This window comes from Drosophila santomea, chromosome 2L, assembly GCF_016746245.2.
Source record: "Drosophila santomea strain STO CAGO 1482 chromosome 2L, Prin_Dsan_1.1, whole genome shotgun sequence".
In the NCBI taxonomy this organism is placed as follows: Eukaryota; Metazoa; Arthropoda; class Insecta; order Diptera; family Drosophilidae; genus Drosophila; species Drosophila santomea.
This window is the reverse complement of record NC_053016.2, coordinates 20,760,999-20,784,650: the sequence shown is the minus strand read 5'-3', so window position 1 is coordinate 20,784,650 and position 23,652 is coordinate 20,760,999. Positions and strand designations below refer to the sequence as shown.

Here is a 23,652-nt window from a genome sequence, read left to right as displayed (position 1 = left end):
TGCGCTCGCAAAGCCCATAGTTCCCCGCGTTGGTTTAAAAATCAAACACTCTTCGAATATTGTGTGATGGGCAGCTGTCTCTGCTTTTGATTCACAAACAAACAATTTCGGGACAAGTGTCCTGCGAAACACTTGCTGTCGACTAGTAAAATTCCCTCGCCGGCTAGCTTGCATTACTTTGCTTACAGTAGACTAGTGATAGATATTCCTGTTGGTGAGTTTAGGATGCATATATACCAATATTTGGGGGAGTTTGATTGTACGCTAAGAAAATGTATAACGCGTATGCATCCCTTAATATGAATCAACTTTTAACCCCGTCCTTTAAATTTACTTTTCTTACTTATTTCTTTCTTCCACCTTGTCTCGTGCCTTCTTAAAAACCCAAGCAATGTTGAAAGTTATTTCGGGTCAGGCATACTGAAATATGAAATTGTTTATTTTCTTACGAGGAATACAAAAACTCTTTGTTTGAATGCGAAAAAGTTTGTTGTAATTAATTAAAGGACGACAGAACGTGTCGTTTCTCAAAGGTTTTTTCATTTCTAATAAGTCTGTTTTGGGTCATGTCTACGCCAACGTTGTTTTCCAGTTTGCAAAGTCCAATTTTTGGTTCGAATTTATTCAAAAAACTTCCTAACTCAATATATTTAATTACAATCTTTATCAATTTTGGATTAATTAGATTCCCCTGCGAACCTAAAAGCTGATTCTGGCAACAAATTTTTTTATTATTTGACAAAGTATCTTAGGCGGTAAGAAGATGAACGGAAGTTGTTGGGTCCCATATCTGGACTCGCTGTAATGTGCCATTTTTGTATAAGTCCGGTGGGGTCTCGAATTTAATTAACCACTGGGGGTCTCGGATCCGGACCTGAGGCGAAGCTGAAAAATATATGGCAATCCTGTGAAAGTTCCAAAAAAGAAACAGTTCTTATGTTCCCGGAATCAAGCCTCCAATTTTTTCAACACCAAATAAATAAATGGTTTGATGGAATTTCGTTTGTGTCAGTGTCACAACAGCTAAATTTCGATTCCAGATTGGAGTTAATGCGGCCGACTAACATTCGTTAGTCGATGAAAATCAACAATCAGAACGTGACGGCGTCACATTAGCAAAGATTAAATCAACTTTGTCGCTCACCTTTAGGGTGCTGAAAAATACTTTCCTCGTCGTATAATTAGGCAGCGCAATTAGCCGCAAAGCCAGATATCCATACTCTAAACTCATAAAAATAAATTTGGCTAATTAGTCTTCGTATGATATTGTGTTTAAAAAAGTTTTTTGGTGGCGCCGCAATTGAAATTATCCCGCATACGACGTATTGCGCCGTCTCTACAAACTCTACACTATATTTTTCCGACCCCTTACTTGCCGTCTAATTCTTCCGAGCCTGACCTTTAAGTGCCATAAAAGTTTTGCGGTTAACAAAATTAAAACGGCGCACGATGCCCACAAATCGCGAACTTACGAGCTCACAGGGCCATATTTGTTAACCGCTCGCACTTGTCTACCATACGGTTATGATGTTTTGGCTCGTACGCTTAGATAAAAATCATACTTTCTAAATCATTAAAATACATCAATACAATTTTCAAGCCGCATGCTTTGTCTGTCGCAAGCCAATCTTTCTATTTAGATTCTTCCTAGTTTATCTGTATATTAAACATTTTCTTATGTTACACAAAATACTGTGACGCTGTGAGCGTATTGAATTAATAATCTCTGAAAAGTTATCTGTTGTCAATGGATGTGATCTAAACATATTCTTTGAGATGCTACATCTGAAAGATGCAAATATTATGTATGGTTAGTTTACATCCGTTTGACGACCCTTTTACAGTAATGATTGTGTGGAGTTTTCGTCGATGCTAATGGACTTTCGATATGCTAGCTCAGCTTCAATCGGGGAACAATCAGATACAATTTCCATAGCAACTTTTCCCGCCCGAGGCGTTCCACAGTTACCAGGGGTAGTTTGTCACTGCTTTCGTTATTAATACAAGTTTTTGAACTTTCGCATTTTATTCTTAACATACTTAGCTTCTTTCAAATTACGCATATATTTGGCGTAAAACTTGGTTCATGTTGGAAAAACACCGAATACTTATGCACGGCTGTTTAAGGTGCTGGCAGCCTTTGCTCCGACTTCTACTTCACGCTGTGTACATCATAATAAATTGTATTTATGTTACGAAAATGTCAATGCTTCCCTATTAAATTGATATTTATGTGTACACAAAGCCATTTATAGATTTTTTTTTGGATACAAATTTCTGGGTGGCTTAAAGATTACGTTTTCCACCCTGCCTTCATTGGTTGCTCCAAAATTTATTGCCAATAATTAATTGCTGACAACATTCCAATTTTCTTAGAATTTTTTTTTTGTGCGATTTCGATTTCGACTTAAGCTTTTAAGACTAAATGACAAGTTTTGTTTAACGGCCGAAATTTAAAGGAAGCTTCTTAGATTTTTAATGACATCAAAGTCTTGGGTTTTCAAATTGATTTTTTAGAGGTCTCAACAACCTTAACTAAAAGGGTATACTGGGTTTGTTGCCAGGAATGTCACAGAAAATATAAAGTTTTCGCGTACTTGCCCGTCAAATTATGATCATCAAGTCCAAATACCAGTTAAAAAATGTAATGTAAAAATTCTTTATATAGTAATCAAAATTATAGACAGGTGTGGCTCTTAACCGAACCAAATGTAGCGGAGTAACAGGTATCTGATAGTCGGAGCACTCCTTTTTGTTCCCCACAACAAGTGTGGCGGTATTAATTTGATATATAAAACTGATTAATGTCGGCGCTGGTTATTAATGACCATAAGGCTGCAGAGGCCCAGTGCTCAGGCTTCTGCTCTGATTGCGGTGAAGATGAGCTTGGGCGAGCAGCATAATTAGGATGATGTCCTTGCCGCACAGAGTGCCCTGTTAACTGATGAATACGCAGTAGGCCACGTGTTACGTATGCCTTATCCATTCGGTAAATGAATTCCGTAAAGCGGTCATTAGCTTCGCTCACCTCTTGCACAGGAACATCGGACTCTTAATTAGTTGATATGACTTGAGGTTCGACGCCGCCGACATCATGCTGGTCTATTTTCGACTAGGATACCTTACGTGTGCATAACTATGACAGCTGTTCCAGTTCTGTATTCGAGTGTCATTCGGATGCAGCCTTCTGACGTAGAATTGAATTCAATTACCGCTCCAGTCAGCTGGGCCGATGGGAGCAAGACAAGGCATAAATAGGATATTAAATAAGCGAAGGAGATAAGCGTAGGAAGCGACGGGCACGATTCAATCTGACGAGTTGTCAATTCCTGACACGCGACACATGCTCAAAGAAGGTTGAGGCGCTGACGCACACACAATCCGCTCAAGTTTTGTCCAGGAGGCAGGACTTACCTGTCTTCTAAAAAGATATTACTCATTTGGTGCCTTTTTATCCTCTGACGATATTAGGCGCTACTTGACGCTTGATAAATGATAGCTTGACTGCCGCACAATCATCGACTGTGATTGTTTGGATGGGCTACTACTGCTGTAGATTTGACTGAATCTGGAATGGCCGAATGATTTATTGAAGGACCTAATTCACTCATGTTTTTGCTGGTGCTGTCACATCGTAATCAACTAGTTAAAGGGGGAGATGATAAATTTTCGATTGACGGCACGGTAAAGGTTAGTCAAACTAGAAAAGTTACTCCTTACAAGAACATAGATGCGTAGATGCGGGTCTTACTTGTATTTACTCAGGGCAGGTGAACTTGGTCGGAAATCATAGTTCCTCTGTCCAGATTAAGTATCCGATGTAGACTAACAAGCCAGTTGCTTTTATGGTGGTATCTATTTATTTGGCCTCCAGTGCCGAGAGATTTCGCTTTCCCCAATTTAGTTATCAATTAATACGATTGCAAGGGGGTGTAAAGAAAATTAATAAAAATAAGTGAGGCAACAAATGATTAATTTGCATAAATGTGCTAATTAAAATTCTATGTTTTCCGAGCAGTCCAAGGGTCCAGTGCATTGGCTTTACTTCCATCACAAGTAGGTAAATGTGGTTGCTTTAGAGAAACTCACCAGCCGGCAGTTTTTCCGATCGGTTGGAATTTATTTTATATGTAATGCATATTTCAACTTAGGTACTACTAAGAACATTTTAAGAAAAATATGTTTCAATAGAAGCGACGACCACATTTTAATACATTTTAATTCACTTAATAACAAATCCGTTTAAAGAATTAGGATACGTTAAAGTTGAACGCGCTTGCAGACGCAAGCTGCAGTTATCTATTAGAACTGTCAACAAAATAAGTAGTTGTAGGATATACTAATTTTATGGGACAACTGTACGACTTCAATAATTTATAGGTCATATTTCATCGAAAGCTATGGAACGTAGCAAAGATTGTGTCGTAATATTAAGTAAGAACCCGCATCTGAACAATGATCGCTACCGTCATCATGGCCATCAGAAGATCTGACATTAAGCAACGCAATTTCCCATAAACAGTCTACCGTAAACAACTCGAGGCACGGACATGAATGTCTGGGCGAGAAAGCAAATATTTACAAAACACTACATTCTGATCGGGCAGAGTCCTGGCCAAATGGCTGGCGTCGACCACATGAAATCAATTAAAATATTTGGCCAACTGTTTCCAGCACATAAAAATGCGTTGAGGGGGAACGTGGACCTTATAATAAAAAGTAATTGAACTTGGCCGCGAGATGGAACCATAAAAAATGTGTTTCCGCCGCGTGGCAACATGTACACATGTACATATAAATATTCATATCAAGAGAGGGATGAAAACATAAACTGCTGACTTCGAGAAATAACAGCGATAATTGAAAATTATCCATGTAATGAAAGTAGCCCCAAGTAGCCTGCGCCAATCGAAACCTAAACAAAGTGAAAGCCAAACGCCTCAATCAAAACGCGCCCAGTGAGTTGTGGACAGGGAATTCTCGAGGGGCCACCGCTGGCACAGCTGTCCATCACATCGTCGATGGAATGCTCACTAGTCGAACGAAAGTGAAAATTAATTAAAATACTGAACGGCTTGGGTTTCTCGCCCGTTCTTTTCTTCTATGAAAGTGCGAGTCTGCATAATTTTGGTTTTCCTCATTTCCATGGCGGTGCCAGCTGAGCAGAGAGCGAGGAATTCAAATATTTGCCAAATAATTAATCATGCCACTCTGCGGCACAAAATTTCTGACAGATCATCGCGAAACGCCTACGTGCGAAAGAGGCCACACGCTGAATTCCAAGCCAGCCTGCCTGCAAGCTACTGATAAAGACACACAGCTTCATCAACGCTGCCCAGCTAACAACTTTTTCTTTAAATAGCGCCGACAGCTGAAGTTGTCTACATGGATGACTGATTTCTGGACCAGGCTAACATTTCTTTCTGACCGACTTGCAAAACGTCGTGCAGGTGGCAGCCGGGCAAATTTTTCTGCACTGAGAGTTTGCTTCGCCGATTGGTCATCACTTCAAAATTAGCCTAATCAATTTTCGGCCACGCAGCGGTTTCCGCCACATACCCACTCCTATGGACTGCTGCTCATAAAACTGTTTATTTTGGCCAGTCAGCGAGCCTTTGTAGGCGGAAGAAAGTCGCGGGTGGGCATGTACAAGAACTCGCTGTCCGTCCAGAAGTCCACCAGCGTGCGCTGCTGTGGTCGGGCGTCCAGGTGCTCGAAACACCTGGCAAAGAGATGGCCCTGCCTAACGTGACGCATATGCCCGGCCGCCACCTCCGACATGAATTTGTCCACCGAGGAATCCTGAACACGGCTTCCACGCTCCGGCACCGCCCGGAGTCGCAGCGTGTGCGTCTGGGCGGTGTTTACGTCGACGAGCACGGTGTAAGTGGCCTGCCGGTTGTAGACACTACGGCTCGGGACGTTGTCCACAAAGACGTCGAAGTGGTCTACGTTGTCAAGGTCATGGGTGATCCACTGCAACGAGAGCGAGCCTCCGCTTAGCCTGGTCGCTCCACAGATGCTCACCGGGTAACTAAGCCGCGCTGATGGATGACGGCGGGTCCCATGCAGAACGGACTGAACCTGGTGGCGCACTACCGACAGTACGCAGATGTCCATAAAGAAGTTCTTGGCCAGTAGCTTCGCCTCCAGCCGCTTCTGGCCCTCGGGCGATTTGAAAAAGTCGGCCCTCTTGACCGCCCGACGCATGTCCTGGCAATGGTGACACTTGCAATGCTTCTGATATGTCTGGCAACTGGAGGAGGCATCCTCAACATTGGCACTACTTTCATCAGGCTGACTGTTTTCCGCCTCCTCCGGGCTGACCAGAGCGAAGGCGTATTCTACTTTAGCGGCGGTGTCCTCGTTTTTTTGGTAAGGGCTCTCCAAGGCGCTGGCCCGAGTGACTCGACTTGGGCTTCTGGGTGAACTACGGTGGTAACTCGTCCTTGAACGTCTTGATCGAAGGGAATTTTCTTTCCACGACGTGGTCGCTGTAGCTAAGTTAAGGCTTGAATTAGAAGTGACCGAAATTTTGGCAGCCCCGTTGGGTAATGGACTTTGCTGACGTCTCCGGCTCGATCGCCGCGATCCATCAGATGAGTTAGGCCCAGATGAACTAACCATAGCAAATATGGGACCTATTGCAGGCACAGACTGATTTGTTCGAGGTGACATCTTGGGTGACTTTTTACGTAAACTAGCGCGCGATGTCTTACGTTTCTGGAGGAAATATCTGCTGCTTGAGCGATCTTTCGACGAGGGTCGCCTTTTTGTGTCCGCTACCTTCACCTCACCGGGAGAAACTATTGACGAAAGACTGTTGCCGAATCCGCTTCCTAAAGGATCCTCCGACGAGTTTGCCAAATTGCAGTTCATGCTGTTCAACGCAGTTTTTGCAGAAGTGTCGGTCCGGTAGTCAGCATCCTCTGTGAGACCCACGGGCGTGTAGCCAGTCAGAGGGGTGATGTCAGAGAGGAGGTTGTAAAGGTCGTAGTTCGTGTTATTGGATGAGTAGTTGGAAAAATGTGAGGTGGGAGTCATCTGGGAGGTACTGGGCACAGCAGTGCGGATGACCGAGTCCGTCAAAAGCGTATCATTGGACTTGCTCATATAGGGATTTTCCTCACCTACCGCCTGAGAGCAGGAGGATGGCAGCGACGGCTTGGAATTTGACATGGTGCCGCTGTGTTTTATAAATTTGTGAAAGAGATGTTTCACGGATGTTAAGGACTCTCCTGCCCTAACAAAAGCCACGGTGCTCTTAAGAAACTTCCTGATCGAGGTGGAGGTAGAATCAAAATCACTAGAGTTTGAGGATCCACTTTGCAGCAAGACGCTGCTCTCCAGAGCTGCCGTATCTTCGATTCCTGACAACCTCTCCCCGGCGTCCTCCTTAGTCCGTTGGTTTAGGAAACTGTTGTTGGTCGTGCCTGTGTTGTTCCGCTGACCTGAGGTAAGAGAGCTTTGGCTGCTCTCCGGGCTGACAACCACAAAGACTGGCGCTGCGAGTTGCGTCCGAGCGCTTGATCCGTTTTTTATGGAACTTTTTAAAGTGCGGCTGGGCTTCGAGTGTCTCTTGTTGCCTGAAGGATCCGCAGGCATTTCGTCGGGCAACATGATGCTCACCCGCTTGGACATACTTTTAATTTACTGAAGAGTTATTTGCGGAATCTAAGTGTATCTATCGAAATAATAGATGTGTCGGCATTTCCCAAACTGCCAACTGACACTAAGGCAACTTGACCTATCCTGTTGGCACCAGGAGTCTGCCCCTTTTATATAATGGAAAAGCGTGGCCCGCATTCAATCATCTCTAATGACGGCTAATGGCTGGACCCGCTGGCGAGGTCGAGATCCATCCACCCATGACTTGACTTTGTCGCCGGAAGTTGGTAGCCGTAGGACTGGCCCGCGATTACGCATAATTTTGTCAATGTTTGAAGCGTTTAGTGGGCGGAGTGAATTTGCATTACTCGCAGACCTTTCAGCTCTCATTAAATATGGCCAAGGCTGGCGTTCGGGGTCCCCAGGCGCCATAGTTATATTTGACTCTAATTAGAACTGCAGGGAAAATAATAAGTTATCGTTGGGCGAGGGGTTTTCCGTGATAGGCTGTGAGTTAAACAGAGTTTTTGGTGCACCTTTAGGCTTGTTATTCTTCTGGGCTTATTATTCGGGTTGGCTGCTCATAAAACAACCAAATGATTAACCGACACGCCGCACTGCACAATCGTCTCGTCGTCAGAGCTACATCCGGAGCACGCAAGTGTATTAAATTGTTTTGGTTTTATGATTTATCTAGCACGTATTACAAAGGAACGTTATACATCGTCTCTTTATGCTGGATTTTGTATCCAAAATTCAAAGCTTTCCCACAATGCTACGAAGGAGAACATATTTTCCACCTTTATTTGTATATTTAGTCCCTGTGCTGAGGTGGAAGTAACACATCCCTGGTTATAACATATAATATCTGGCTTTGCCTTTTGCTAAGCGGTTGCTCGCAGCGGGGCCCCAAAGACATCTTCGCTGCGGTAGGCAAATGCTTATTTTACCTATGCCCCGACATTTGAAATTGCTTGAAAGCTGATTTTATTTAGCATATACCGAATTCAGCTCGTACAACAACGGTAAATCATAAAAAAAACATGTATACCCAAGCCAAATGGGTGCCTCAGTTGCGTTTTACAGTCACATCGCCGAATATAATACACAAAAAACACTCTAATGGAATAAATGAAGGTAAAAAAAAAATATTGTGTATAATTGATTGAGGTCAATTGACGACATTGAGGGGCGTGTCTGGACAGTCAAGTTTAATCATTTCTCTTGTTGATGGCTGTTTCCTGCCCAGTGATCCCATGGGATCCCTGCTAAAGGAAATTGCTTTTCTGCGACTAGCAAAATTAAAGTTTTTCGCATTTTCTTATGAAAAACCTATCCAGAAGTTTGGTACAGGAAAGAAAATGTTTCCTGATTAAGAAATAATATGACATTTTCTTTGTTGTTTCCAGCAGCTATTTGACGTTTTCGGACACTTATTTTAGTTGACCCGCGAAGTGCATCTTATGATTGTAGTGGACAAGATAATAAAGTAATGAAAAAGGAGACTTTTGACTTTAACTTTAACAAGCTGCCCAAAACTGTCAAGCCCATACGCTAGAATCGATTTGCCAAATAACTTTTGCCACTCCCAGTCTAACGCCCACAAGCCGCCTATAAGTGAATTGTTTTTTTAATTTTAAAACACTTTATTATTTTATTCCCAATTGTTATGAATAGGGCAGTAATTAGATCGTGACTCTTTTTGGCAGCTTGTGAGTAACAGGAGTTGACGTGGCTTAAATGATTAAGGCATTACGATAGAAATAATACAATTAAAAAATTTAAAACTTCTTTAATCAATATACCTTCTGCGATGGTGCGATATATGAGCTCCGGTCAAGACAACAAAGTAAGCCATAGCTGTTGCATTATTATTTAGATTGAAATTAATTTTTCGGATTTACCATTTCGGATGCACCACAAGCAGCACCAACAGCAGTTAAGGAGCAAGATTCCATAAAGCTCTCGGGAATGCACTTTCACTTAGCCTGGTTGATTAGATTTTCCAAAAATAGTCCCACGAGCTGGAACTTGATGGAATTCCATTTGGCGAATGGGAGGCACGCACTCGTAGGCCACAATCAAAATAAATAAATAACGAAAACGGAATCAATGGCAGCTCACCAAATGGCAACGATAGCTAGTATCGAAACGAAATTGAAACAACATCGGGATAACAAAAATGCGCGCGGAGATGGTTGGACCCATCGCCACCCTCGCAAGCTGACAGCAAGTCTGATAAACCCGCCTTAGAGTCTGTCTTAGTCGGGCGTCAGGCTCAGCCCTGCTTTCTTTTAGGATAAACGCATTGCGACTTGAAAGTATTTGCTTCCGCACGAATGTTTTTGTATTAGTGGGATTGCGGGTCCGGTAACGGCAGCTAAACGCCGGGCGGGCGTGAAAGATAATCACGGCGGAAGGGTAAGAAAAAGGGGCCACAAATAATTGGATGTTTGAAAGACTCTGATTGCCGCACAGCAGTTATTTGCTGGGGGGAATATTTCGAAATTTATGATTATTGGCGCTGTAAATTCGTGTTGAATGCACACATGGTCAGCGATTGCATGTTAAGGAGATTCTTTATTATGCCGATAAGTACACAGGGCCTGTACTACATATATGTTGCACTCGACACGGTTCAGCCTCAGATGCCGAATCATAAATTCTATTTGCCCACCCCGATGCACACGCAGTGTATGCCTGTTATTTATGCGCCTCATAGGTAATGCATTCCTGTCTAGATAAGCCGCAGCGTATGCTTAACGGGCAGGCAAATGCACACCGATTAAAGTTTAACTGAATTAGTCTGAACTGACGGATCCGCCCTCTCTCTTTTTCTCTTCTATCTTACTTTTTCCCCCAACAGCTTCCGGCGCCAACTGGCGAAAGTCGTGCAGAAGCTGACGGACAACCGCACCGGAGAGCTCAGTGGTCACGACCAAACACAATGTGCAAAATAAAACACGAGCCCGTGGCAACACCAGCAGCAACATCATCGACATAAGCACAGAGGCCCAGACAGAACCTGCAGCTTTCGACGGACTGCGGCAGACCCACGGAAACGGGAGTGACCAAAGCGAGGCCATAAAACGGTACGCATAGAAACAGTACTGAGAGCAATAGCAACCCCCCCTTGCACATGTACGCCGCCCTGATGGACGTGGGGCAGACGTTGGCAGCCAGACTAGCGGATGGCGAAGGCAACGGGGCCAACGACAGCGAACTCCTGGCAACGGGACAAGGTCTGGAGCAGGAGGGTCCGGCACAGGGTATGGGCCACAACGCCAGCGCCGACGGCGGAATAATACCGTATGTGCCCGTGCTGGACCGCCCGGAGACTTACATTGTCACCGTGCTGTACACGCTTATCTTCATTGTGGGAGTTTTGGGCAACGGCACGCTGGTCATCATCTTCTTTCGCCACCGCTCCATGCGCAACATACCCAACACGTAAGTGGATGTATGACGCACTGTGGGGGTCCCGCAGAAGGTGGGCACTGTGGAACTAGATAGGGGGGCATGAAACAACATATATTGAAAGTCTTCCGCTTTGCTACGGCCTGCTTCTTTGAAGACAGCCTTTAACGGGCCATATAGAATAATGTATTATTTATATGGTCGCACATTTGGACTTAAAATGCGCTTGTCACTTCGCGATATAGTGCGGGAGTTACTACTAAACCTTATGGGCTACATATGATTTTATTGTTTTACAACGTTCTCCGAAGAGTAAATTTAAAAAAGAGAGAATGCTATAGTCGAGTTTCCCGACTATTCGATACCCGTTACTCAGCTATTGGAAGTGCGAAGGAGAAATTTCAACACTGACAGTTTTTGGCGGTTTGTGGGCGTTAGAGTGGGCGTGGCAAAATTTTTTTGGCAAATCAATAGATTTTTAACAGACTAATAAAAAAGATGAAAAAATTACAAAACATTTTTCAAAAGTGACAGTTTTAGGCGGCTTGTGGGCGTTAGAGTGGGCGTGGCAACATGAATCGACAAACTTACGCTGCGTCTATGTCTTCGGAGTCTGTATGCTTAATCTCAAGCTTTTCTAGCTTTTGTAGTTCCTGAGATCTCGACGTTCACACGGACAAACGGACAGACGGACATGGCCAGATCGAATAGCCTCTTGATCCTGACCAAGAATATATATACTTTATATAGTCGAAAACGTGTCCTTCTGCTTGTTACATACTTTTCAACGAATCTTGTATACCCCTTTACTCGACGAGTAACGGGTTGTAAAAAAAGCTTTTTAACTCCTTGAAGCAAACAGAAAATATGACGACAAGCCATCTGTTGTCTGCGATTTCCGACAATAAACTAACATTTCCTGCGAAAAATAAAAACATTATCTGAGGGCACAACATCGACTTTGAATCCGGAGATAGCAAACTAGCTCATCTCTATTGCTAAGTTGACAGTCCTCCTAGTCGTAAGCATTCAGACCCTACGCAATGTGGTCTTACAAACCCGATTTCACATTCATCTTTGACAATATACAAGCTTTATTCCGTCCCATTTTTATTGTTCTTATTTTTGACAAGAAAACTACGAAGCAGAGGCAACCCGACAGCTGGCAGTGGAACTCTGGAAGGAGGCTGTCCGCTATGCAAATGTTTATTAACTTTTTAAACTTGTGCAGGCTTGTAACAGGAATTTAAATGTACATTGAATCAAAAGTTTCTGGGCCAAGATGTTGGCTTGACAGCAGCTGCTTAGGAAGCCAATGCATGAGTTTGGTAGCCACTATCTCTCTCGAAGCGAATAGGTCCCTTCGTTTTGGACCAACTTAATCCGTAAGCGGTCATAAGCTTGCATTGATTGCCCGAAAATTGCCACTACACTTTAACTAATTGTGATGGCCAACGTAATCGTCCTGTCAATGGTGGAAAGTTTGCTCGTCGACTTTGTCGCGACTGTTTGTCTAGACACGATGACTGAAAACGTGTCAGGTTGGAATTCATGTCACATGCAATCAGCCAAATCCAGCAGTTTTAATGATTCCCCCGTCCGAGGGCCCAACACTCGTCCTGGCTGGTTCTCGGGAGGTCGTTGGTGTCAATGTCAAGCTGATTTGCTCTCAATCGTTATTTTCCTTTGCTCTGAACAGCATAAGGGTGAAAGCGCGCATGTGTTGGCGTGTGTAGGTGTCAGGATTTTGCTTGCCCTTGAAAAAAACAAAGCATTCCAGGCCAAACAAGAGAGAACGCTATAGTCGAGTTCCCCGACTATCTGATACCCGTCACTCAGCTGGTGGAAGTGCGAAGGAGAGTCTTAAACACTGACAGTTTTTGTCTTGGGAGTCTGTATGCCTCATCTCAACTTTCTAGCTTTTGTAGTTCCTGAGATCTCGACGTTCATACGGACAGACAGACGGACAGACGGACGGACAGACGGACGGACAGACGGACGGACAGACGGACATGGCCAGATCGACTCGGCTATTGATCCTGATCAAGAATATGTATACTTTATATGGTCGGAAACGCTTCCTTCTGCCTGTTACATACTTTTCAACGAATCTAGTATACCCTTTTACTCTACAAGTAACGGGTATAAAAATCTCGATCTGGGTGAGTGGACATTGAAAAAGAGTGGGTTCAATACCAATAATCTGTAGAAATAGTAACCCTTTACCGATATCATATGCTTCCAGATACATTCTCTCACTGGCCCTAGCTGATCTGTTGGTTATACTGGTGTGTGTACCAGTGGCCACGATTGTCTACACGCAGGAAAGCTGGCCCTTTGAGCGGAACATGTGCCGCATTAGCGAGTTCTTCAAGGACATATCCATCGGGGTGTCCGTATTTACACTGACCGCCCTTTCCGGCGAGCGCTACTGCGCCATTGTAAATCCCCTACGCAAGCTTCAGGTAAGTTATTGTCTATTGATACTCTAGAATGTCATAGCAGATATTTTCTTCCCCAACAGACCAAGCCGCTCACTGTATTTACAGCTGTGATGATCTGGATCCTGGCCATCTTACTGGGCATGCCTTCGGTTCTGTTCTCGGACATCAAGTCGTACCCTGTTTTCACAGCCACCGGTAACATGACCATTGAAGTGTGCTCCCCATTTCGCGACCCGGAGTATGCAAAGTATGTTGATACCGCTGCATTTATATAAATTGCTTTTACCGGCCCTTACTTGAACTAGATCCATATGACAAATATTACGTTCTGCCCATACTCTAGCGTGAGCCTTAATCATTAGCGCACCCACCAGCTGTCTTTTCCGCAAGCCGATGCAACTGCTATTACCTGTTTCTTAAGAACACCTCTGCCCAATGCCGCGCCTCCTTATTGACGTGCTTAAGCTCGCAAGCCCCGGCATGTTGGAGTTAATTCCTTTTCCCATCAATGTAGCTGCTGTGGAGCAATCTGGAAATCCTTTCGTGCGGCTGGCGTCAGCTGTTGCCACATAATCTGCTTGTGATGTAATTTACACAGATCCTTTAGGAGGGGGCATTGGACGCTCCTGAGCAGCTGTAGTCGCCCTGAACGGGTTGCTAATTTTTCATTTACGGCGTGCCGACGTGCTTTATAATTCCCATTACCTGTAGAGTAAAAGAGTATACTGGATTCGTCAAAAATTATGTAACAGCCAAAGAGAGTGTTCCGACCATATGAAGTATATATATTCTTGAAGTATATATATTCAGGAACTATGTATAAAAGCTAGAAACTAAGCATAATACAGACTTCAGAGACATAGACGCAGCGCAACTTTGTTGACCCATGTTGCCACACCCATTCTTACGCCCAAAACTGCCACGCCTGTTTTGATATTATTAAAGTTTTTAATTAATCTTATTATTTTTTATTTTTATTTCCTATTTTTATTAAAAAACTTTTTGCACTTTCCATTCCAATGCCCCCACGCCGCCCAAAACTGTCACGCGCACACTTTTGAAACATCTTTAATTTTTTTTGTACTTTAATACTTTTTGTTCCCTATTTCTATCAATATGCCAGAAAAATGTCCTTTTCGCACTTCTACCAGCTGAGTAACGGGTCGGGGAACTTGACTATAGCGTTCTCTCTTGTTTTTATACCACTTGGTGGCATGTGTTTCGACCACACTAAGAGCCGCAAAATGGCGAGGAAATGGCATTCAGAGTTTGTAAGGCGATGGCCCTTCCTCTTGATTATCCCTAGCAGATGCGGAATTTAATGTCGTCCATTCGTGCAGTCTTAACGGTCCGTCATACGCTGTCAGTCACGCTCAAATATTCGAGAGAACTCGCAAAGTTCATTATTGTGAGGGGAAATTGAAAATGCAACCTTCCATCTCCATGGAAACTGCTTTATTCCTGTTCAAGCCAGAAAGCAGACCAGGCTTACGGATAATCTGCCATGGTTCCGAGTAACTCTCTTCCAGGTTCATGGTGGCGGGCAAAGCACTGGTGTATTACCTGTTGCCGCTGTCCATCATCGGAGCACTCTACATCATGATGGCCAAGCGGCTCCATATGAGCGCCCGCAACATGCCCGGCGAGCAGCAGAGCATGCAGAGCCGCACCCAGGCGAGAGCCCGTCTTCACGTGGCGCGCATGGTGGTAGCATTCGTGGTGGGTAAGTCATCACATTCCGCATTTTGCAAGCCGCCATGCTTCTTCTCACATTCTGGGCATCCCACATCGGGCATCCCAAACGACTTCACGGACACTCTAATTGGCTTGCCACTGTCATTGCAGTGTTCTTTATTTGCTTCTTCCCGTACCACGTGTTTGAGCTGTGGTACCACTTCTACCCAACGGCAGAGGAGGACTTCGATGAGTTCTGGAACGTGCTGCGCATCGTTGGATTTTGCACGAGGTGAGTGAAGCAGCAGAGGTAGCGCGCTTTCAGCAGTTTTCGGGTAACAGAGGGACATTTTTCTCGAGTCCATGCTTGCATTTGCCATGCAAGTATCCCATGAGGGAGCTCTAAATTTATGGTCGCCAGCGCACTCAGTCACACCAATTCGTAAAAATAATTGAAACAGATTTGGTGGATGTATGGATGTATGTATGCACATGTACATATATGCTTTTCAGGGCGTTTTCGTTTAAAGTTTTAAAAGCACACTTTTGTGGCGTTGCCCCCGGCTTTTGACTTAATTTTAAATTAAAACTGATTATGCATGCGTACCTCACTCTCTTAACTTTTACCAGTACATTTATTTTTGTTGACAGTCCGCCCCTCACTATTTTTTGTCCTAACCCTTTACTCTGGAAACCAATTTGGGCGTCACTTAGCGCAGCTAAACTCGAAAATAATGTGTCAGCAGTTTGGTGGCTTAATTCATTGCCGCGCGTCGGCAAAGCCATTTGCATTCTGGCCAAATGGGTGGTAAGTTAAATCCCGTATAGTAACATAAAATGGAAAAGACCATCAAATAGAGCATAGGAATAGTCTAATCACAAAATCCCTGCCACTCGCATTCTAAAAAATGACATATACTTCTAAAATGCAAGTTGCTGCTGCAATTTCCTTGTATAGATCTTTATGAGTTGGGTTGAATGTCTGTAGCACAGTACAAAAGATGTTCTCGATTCTATATGGGTACGAGTATTATGTACTGCGCTCACTAGTGTGTAGTCAGTGTAGCCTTTTTCGACTGCTTGTTGGTTTCTATACGACTTGCATACTGAAAGCTATTGATTTACAAAACATTATAAATTTACAGCTGCGTTACAAACATCTGACCTGAAATCATATACACTCTGACAGGGTATACAAAATTTGTTCAACGACCGTTAGCTTCTTTTCAGTGCCGAAACTAGAATCGTTTATTGGCACTAACCTGACCGAGTGTTTTCAATTTGCAGCTTCCTCAACTCGTGCGTCAACCCTGTGGCCCTCTACTGTGTGTCCGGGGTGTTTCGGCAGCACTTTAATCGCTACCTCTGCTGCATCTGCGTCAAACGTCAGCCGCACCTGCGGCAGCACTCAACGGCCACTGGGATGATGGACAATACCAGTGTGATGTCTATGCGCCGCTCGACCTACGTGGGGGGAACCGCTGGCAATCTGCGGGCCTCGCTGCACAGGAACAGCAATCACGGAGTCTCTGGCGCTAGAGGAGGAGGAGGGTCAGGTCGTGTGGGCAGTTTTCATCGGCAGGACTCGATGCCCCTGCAGCACGGAAATGCCCACGGAGCTGGTGCAAGCGGGGGATCCTCCGGACTCGGTACCGCCGAGAGGACGGCGTCTGTGAGCGAAAAGAGGTGAGGCACGATTATTGTAGAGCTGCTGGAGGAGGAGGAGGTGGTGGTATCCTTGCAGGCCGACGACCAGCTCTGAGCGAAAACAATTGGCCTTTGATCTCACTGCGTGCTCGCACCACTTGCATTTCAAATCTCGCACTCTGCACTCTTCACAATCCCCTGGTATTTTTCAGCGCGGCTGGACTATTCAGCAAAAATTGCCTCCGTGCAACGTTCAATAGGTTAAAAAATGATTACTTTTAGCGAATTTGCATCACTAAGTATTTACTTGAACTCTTGTTATGGCTCGATAAGGAATAAGGAATGGATTGGGAAACAATAGCTTATTACTAAACTTCATGTCGCTGTATATATACATATGTATATATTTACCAAGCAAAACTTTTGCGCATAATTACACATTCAATGTTATGTTATGGTATATATGGTTATGGTTATATTATGGGTTAATTAAGTAGGTCCCCAACCTGATTAAATGTAACTCGTTATTACCTGCCTCAGTGCTATAGTGTTATAAAAGCCACTGAGCTAGGAACCTAGCTCATTTCCGAAATATAAATTGAATATATCAATAAGCTAAGAGGATTTCAGAATAAGATTAATGTAAATAAATGGATATCATAAATGTAAAGAGCTTGTATATTATGCTGCATTTTTATAGCCGAAGTCTTTTGGATCGTGGAGCGTTAAGGAAACCAGGTATGGGCTTGCACATATGTTCTGCACTTAATGTGCAATCTGCTTACGTATTTTTTCAACCATATTTTGGCTAATTTATAATTTGTTTTGTTTTCAGCTTTATAAATCTTTACGAATGTGGCGGAATGCGCTACTAAATAAATTGAGGTACCGAGGAAAACCCCTAAAAACCAGGAAACGGGCAACCCATCATACAAAGACTACGGATAAGTTCGATTTAATATTGATATTATAAATGTAATTCGAAATCAAAAATAAATCAATATTGAATGTATTGAAGACTTATCACCAAGGCCTACCTTTGTTCATTGCCTATTGCGAAACTTAAAAATTGCGTGCATTTTGAGATTTAGGCGAAGATGATAGATCCCATTTGTTAAATCGTATTCTACTGCAACGCCCCTACAAACCGTATATAAACTTGTTTGTTATTCCAATTTATTTCGGATCTTCGACAAACCACCCTTATCATGGCTAAATCTCCAAATTGCTTTGAAGTTTTGGGTCATTGAAACAACTACAAATGCACAAGCTCCCTTTGCACCATCCAATCCAACCCACTCTTTCACACTGCCAAAGTTGATTTGGGAAAGGGCAATCGGCAGGAGAAGTACAGAAAAGGCAATAAATACAATCTGGGCCCTAGCACACGCAAAATTTCATTATTGCTTGCCTATCAGGACGTCACAGGCCACAACCACCGTAGTTGGTGGATGTAAATTGGCCAAACACGGCATGTATTATCAGAGGACATCCCGTCGAGTCCATAGTTATTGACATCCAATAAGTGGGACCTCAACATGTTCTACCCATCGGTTGGCCGAGCAGCCGATCGACGTATCGCCCCCCCTCTAAATCACAACTGGCCCCTTCAGTTAGAAAATTCCGTCCGTGGACCGACGTCGAAAAATGCGGGACCAAGCATTTGAAAAGGGGGCATTTTTCGGTCCTGCACATTGGAGTCAAAGGGCATTGGATTTATGCCAACGCAACCGAGTTCACCACAGCCTGCTGCCGTCAAAGGTAAATGCGAGACTACCACTTTGTATAGCCGCAAGGGCGGCGTTGATTTGCAGGCAACTAGGCTTCGATTTGGAACAGCAATGGCGATGTCCATCGCACAATTAGCTAATTTCACTCTACCCCACGTCTGTCGTTTTGGGGTTGAGCAGGATGCCACTGGTCAGCGTCGGTTGAGTTAAAAGTTTACGACCACCGAAAGACAACGAGCCATTAAGTTAGTTGCACGTTAAGTAGGACAGACTCGTATACCAATAATAAAGTTTACTGCGGAATAGTTATAAAAATGTGGAAACGGCATTCCCCGTCATTTGGGTTATATACATCTTTAAAAATTCACGTACTCATGGCCATTGGTTTGCATGTAAACATGCCAAAGAACTCGATAGATCCGCGTAAAAGTGTTTATTGAGTGGACCATGGAGCACATTGTTTGCAGCATCAATGGCGAACTAATAACTAACAATTAGTAGGCTCCCCACCTTCTTGTATCTTATCTTTTATGCGTTCACGCATTCATAAGTCCTCATTATCAAAGGCACGCGTAAATACTATTGCTTTTCCTGTTGCGGCTGCTATTTTCCCTTTTATGTTGGACCAGCACGCAGGCAGCTTTCCGGTTTTTCAATGGCTGGGGGTTATACTCGCCAGTGGTGACATCCTTTAACTTAAGTGCTGGCGGCACAGGAAGTCGAAAGTTGATAAGAACCCTCTAAAAAATAACAGTAATTTATTCTGCAATTAAATGAGGTTTAGGAATAAAATGGTAGGTATACATACTTGCTTCCCGCGGCTTTAAATTCCAGAATGCACAACATATATTTAAAATAGGAATTTGTGAGGGTATTTCGTTTTGGATCGACATTTGTGGTCTTTTGGCTTTGTTAATTGTAAAAACCTGCAGAAGAAAAAAGGAAAAAAAAACGAGGTCGAAGCAGATGTGTTTGACAAAAGGAAAAGTGAACCCTTCGTCATGTCCGTTTATAGTCGACATACGACACCTGTTTTGATTTTTAGTAAATTCCTATTTGAAATCTGACCAGTGCTCATTTGTAGGCCAGCAAGTTATCTCCGACCTTAATTGCTTTTGGTGTTCGGATTGTATAAATGGCCCAAACTGGCATTTCGCCTTTCAAAGTATCCAGAATAAAGCTTTAACATTGCGCCATTTCCCAAAACCACATTTCATTTCGATTATGTAATGAATTGTAAATGAACCAGACGCCCTTTTTTCGGCTGTCTACACTTTCAAGTTTATTGAATTTTACTCGCAAGTATCTAATTTCGTTTGTTCGCATTCGCCATTTTCATTAAATTAAAATCAATTGAAATATCTTGCCGCAGGGAGGCGTGGAAAGGGGAAATTGAATAAGTTATAGGCTAGAATTAAATCGGCAGAAACGCTCGAATTCGGGAAGGAACAAGAGAGAATGCTATATTCGAGTTCTCCGGCTATCTAATACCCGTTACTGAGCTGGTGGAAGTGCAAAGGAGAAATTTCAGCATTGACAGTTTTTGGCAGTCTGTGTGGCAAACCGAAATAAATTTACAAGACTAACAAAAATTGTTTTGGGCGGTTTGGGGGCGCGGTAACATGGGTCAACAAATTTGCGCTGGAAACTGTATGCTTAATCTCAACTCTCTAACTTCTATAGTTTCTGAGATCTCGAGTTCATACTGACGTACAGACGAATATAGACAGATCGACTCGACTATTAATTTTGATCAAGATATATGAATATACTTAATACGATCGGAATTGTTACCTTCTGCCTGTTACATACTTTTCGACGAATCTAGTATACCCTTTAACTCAATAAAACAATATGAGCACTTTTATATGTAGGGCCAACGATTCTGCGTACATTAACCTGCACGTGTGTTAAACTACACCCGAAGATCTGATCGCTGAGCTAAGCCAACTCCATCATGAGTATATAACTCTGACCATTAATATGTATACAGTCTGTTACTCTTTTTTTACTGTCAGCACCCATTGGATTGGTTCAGCATCGTTGAAATAAACAAATCAGAACTTTTTATGCGCATGGTATCACGCGCACTTTTTGGGACGCGAGGTGGGACTCATATAATAGGCTTATGCATCGCAAAAGACGGCTTAAATGCACACACACTTTATTTAATGACAGTCTTACTGATAGAACAACAACTACACAACATTTAAAATCGGGCGGGGAAATTTTGTCGAATACTACCCCAAGAATACAAAAAAAATCTACCTCTGGGGAAATTGGTCAACGCCTAATCCAATCGCAGACAATCACAGATGATTATAGAACTCATGCATTTTTTATAAATAAAATATTTAATTAAATTTTATTTTAGAGCAGATTACCATAAATATAATGGAAATGCCATAAAACGTTTTCGTCTCCGTGTGAGCAAACGTGAAAGAACGTATTTACAAAACAGTGCCCTCGTCACCTGTCGTGCGCGTCATCGAAAATCAAATGAAAAGTAATTAGTCAAGACGTTTTCGTGTTAGGCATTAATGGGATTTACTTGAAAAAGACTTCCAAGCTTATTTCAGGCATCCCAAGCAACTTTTGGGCAAAAATAATGGAAGCCATGCCGAGAAATTCCAAAAACAAAGGAGGTGGTTGAGTAAGAGGCTTTCTTTTTTATATCACCCAAAAGCTACATACACATACTTCAATATTTTCCAACCCTTTTAGCTTTCCGAAAAGCAGTCGAACTTGTGTTTGTTGTTCCAGCCGCATCGCATCACCATAGAGCCATTAAAAGTCAATTGGGCTAGATATGCAAAGAGCCAGACAGTTTAGAGTCGTCGAGTATTCTGCCAGCGCACATGTGCCAGTCGCACAACTTTCTGGCCTCTCGGAAAATAACGCAAATATTCAAGGTCTACCCACGTGTAAGCACTGGAGCCCACATATTTCGTCCCGGCAACATTCCGCTAAATTGACTTCAAACTTGCAAAGTTGGCCCACATCCCGAAATATTTGGTATTGGCTCGAATCCATTTATGTAAGGGGCGTGCTTTCACATTACCGCTACCCGCGGCCTGGGATAACGAAAAAACCTGCCACTGGGCAGTTTAAAGCATTATTCGGTTACGACATCCAACATCGATTGATTGCGAGCAAGGAGCATTCTTGGAAGACCGCGGCTTCAAATCTTCCGTCTTAACTTTTCCTCGGCGCGGGACAGAGCACGCACTTAATTTCCGACATCTCGGCCTGTCCCAACTTGGTGCACTCCTTTGTTGCTAGCCCTGGCCAACGATACACATCCTGGCCCGGAACCCGAGGCAGTGAATTACTTGCTTTCTTTATGATTATAGGCCACTTCTTATTGTGTTCCAATCGTAATAAGGCTTGTTGCGGCGTTCACCATTTAATGAGTATGCAAATAACGCGCAGTTCGTTTTTAGCTGACAGCTGACACTCCAGGCAAAGGGGATCCAAAAGAAGTGTTCAAGTGCTGTTCAAATAAGCAAACATCCATCTGTGGATCGGTTGATTCGATTGTTTCGGGGTTGACTTACCATTAGTCGGATGGTTCTTCAGGCACAAGGACGTTGTTAGCATAATGATGAGTAAACTAACAAGCGATTGGGAAATAGTTAACAGTTAATTTCTATGTCATTAAATCTGGCCCAGCAACTTTTAGCCAGATTTATATACTATTTGCAAATTGCAACATTATCACAAGCGCAGAAGTTTGCCCTTGCATTAAAAATTCCGGGCTCTGCTCCGGCAAACATTGTCAAGCAATGTCCAACTTTTGGGGGCTGTCAAAGCTCACTCGCTAAAATTGTGTCGATGGTAACCAGAGCGAGGCGCCGACTTTCAGACCCAAATTATTTTTCTGCAAGCAAAAGTTTCCTGCGCGTATCTGGAACAGCTAAAACGCCGGGAAAACTAAAAGGTGGCCACTAACCGTTGATGGAGGTGGAAGATGGGCAACGTAAAGATGCAATTAAAATGTAATCTAAAAGATTTTGGAATTCCGGTAGTGTTAGTCGCCCCATCGCTTTTCGTGGAGCAGGTTTTTTCCACTGACATCCAAGCGACAATCAGCACGCGACCTTTCCATGCTTTATGAAAAGCCAGTTTCCCAAAAAGATGGCAAAGATTGTACTAAGACGATATTCGGAATTACCATTCGGGAGTGCGTGTACATGGCGTGAAGACCGGGGTTGGAAAATGGCACTTGCCTTATCATCCGGCTGCCTTTATGGCTGCCTCAAACCGCTTGAAAGCTAGATGGCTGGTATCTTAGTATTAACCTGCTCGACTTTTAGTTCGAAAAAGAAATTAAGTTCTAGGACTTGACGGTGCTCAAAGCGCATGCTTTAATTTAGGTAAAGATTAACACTTCAAATTGTAAAATATGCTACCCGGCTAAAAATTGGTTAACTTTTAAAACGAAACGGAATGATTGCCGAGTTCCTCGACTATTAGATACAAGTTATTTACCTAGTGGGAGTGAGTGTGACTGAGAAATTTCAACATGTTTTTGGCATACTGGCAAAAATATTATAAAATCAAACTCCAAGCCATTCCTGACAATTGTGGAAGTGATAGGGTGGGCGTGCAGTCGTTCTGAAACTAAATTAAACTAAGTAGGCGTATTTCATCTGCATTCTTAAGACTAATAATTAAATCTTTAGGCAAAAATGAATCCTAGTTCATGAGAGTAATATTATGTGTATCTTATGAATTACTATGGTCAAGACTATTTTGACAGAAGCTGATGAATGACACCGAATTATTTATTACATTAGTTTTCTCCGATTTCGTGCACTAACATTTTTCCAAGCATATATCATTGTAAGGGTACAAAAAAGTCTTTCAAAAATTATTTTGATATTATAATAATACTATTGATAATAAAGTACAGTGCCGCTCAACTAAATAGTTTCGAAAAACTTATTTGACATTTTTCCATCTCACCTCGTTTCAAATGCATTTTTTTTGAGATTTTTTATTTATGTTGAACCTTTATTTGTATCTCATTATAGTGCAGCGGTAACTCAGTATTTTGCTTTAGTTTGACAATGTGAAAATGAACGCAAATGCGTACAAGTACTCCAGAAGGCTTTTCCACCGATTTCTGA

General features: G+C 43.0%; 2 protein-coding genes and 2 long non-coding RNA genes across 4 annotated transcripts; 1 reads left to right on the top strand and 3 right to left on the bottom strand.

Annotated features, from left to right (window-relative positions):
• The first annotated feature begins 54 nt into the window (after window positions 1-54).
• LOC120458412 (neuropeptide CCHamide-2 receptor) lies at window positions 55-17,728 on the top strand. Its single transcript, XM_039646046.2, has 8 exons — window positions 55-214; window positions 10,475-11,058; window positions 13,271-13,490; window positions 13,550-13,716; window positions 14,999-15,192; window positions 15,315-15,435; window positions 16,431-17,528; window positions 17,626-17,728. The coding sequence occupies exons 2-7, from the start codon at window positions 10,748-10,750 to the stop codon at window positions 16,831-16,833; spliced, it is 1,416 nt and encodes a 471-aa protein (XP_039501980.1). The 5' UTR covers window positions 55-214; window positions 10,475-10,747; the 3' UTR covers window positions 16,834-17,528; window positions 17,626-17,728.
• On the bottom strand, window positions 5,574-7,740 carry LOC120458411. Its single transcript, XM_039646045.2, has one exon. It carries the CDS (start codon window positions 7,639-7,641, stop codon window positions 5,605-5,607), a length of 2,037 nt encoding a protein of 678 aa, XP_039501979.1. The 5' UTR covers window positions 7,642-7,740; the 3' UTR covers window positions 5,574-5,604.
• Window positions 17,729-18,938: 1,210 nt separating the features above from the next.
• LOC120458391 lies at window positions 18,939-19,444 on the bottom strand. Its single transcript, XR_005617193.1, has 2 exons — window positions 19,329-19,444; window positions 18,939-19,260 (listed from the first exon to the last, which is right to left on the bottom strand). It is a non-coding gene; the product is annotated as an uncharacterized LOC120458391 (long non-coding RNA).
• A 1,521-nt stretch (window positions 19,445-20,965) lies between these two features.
• On the bottom strand, window positions 20,966-23,128 carry LOC120443705. The gene is made up of 3 exons (XR_005615593.1): window positions 23,012-23,128; window positions 22,078-22,133; window positions 20,966-22,013 (listed from the first exon to the last, which is right to left on the bottom strand). It is a non-coding gene; the product is annotated as an uncharacterized LOC120443705 (long non-coding RNA).
• Window positions 23,129-23,652: the final 524 nt, after the last annotated feature.

What these genes read in the sequence shown, in the direction of transcription:
- LOC120458411 (XM_039646045.2), bottom strand. Translation starts at nt 7,641, where the DNA reads ATGTCCAAGCGGGTGAGCATCATGTTGCCCGACGAAATGCCTGCGGAT.
- LOC120458412 (XM_039646046.2), top strand. Translation starts at nt 10,748, where the DNA reads ATGTACGCCGCCCTGATGGACGTGGGGCAGACGTTGGCAGCCAGACTA. An exon ending in ATGCGCAACATACCCAACAC is followed by an intron (nt 11,059 to 13,270) that starts GTAAGTGGATGT and finishes ATATGCTTCCAG; the next exon opens with ATACATTCTCTCACTGGCCC. An exon ending in CGCGACCCGGAGTATGCAAA is followed by an intron (nt 13,717 to 14,998) that starts GTATGTTGATAC and finishes ACTCTCTTCCAG; the next exon opens with GTTCATGGTGGCGGGCAAAG.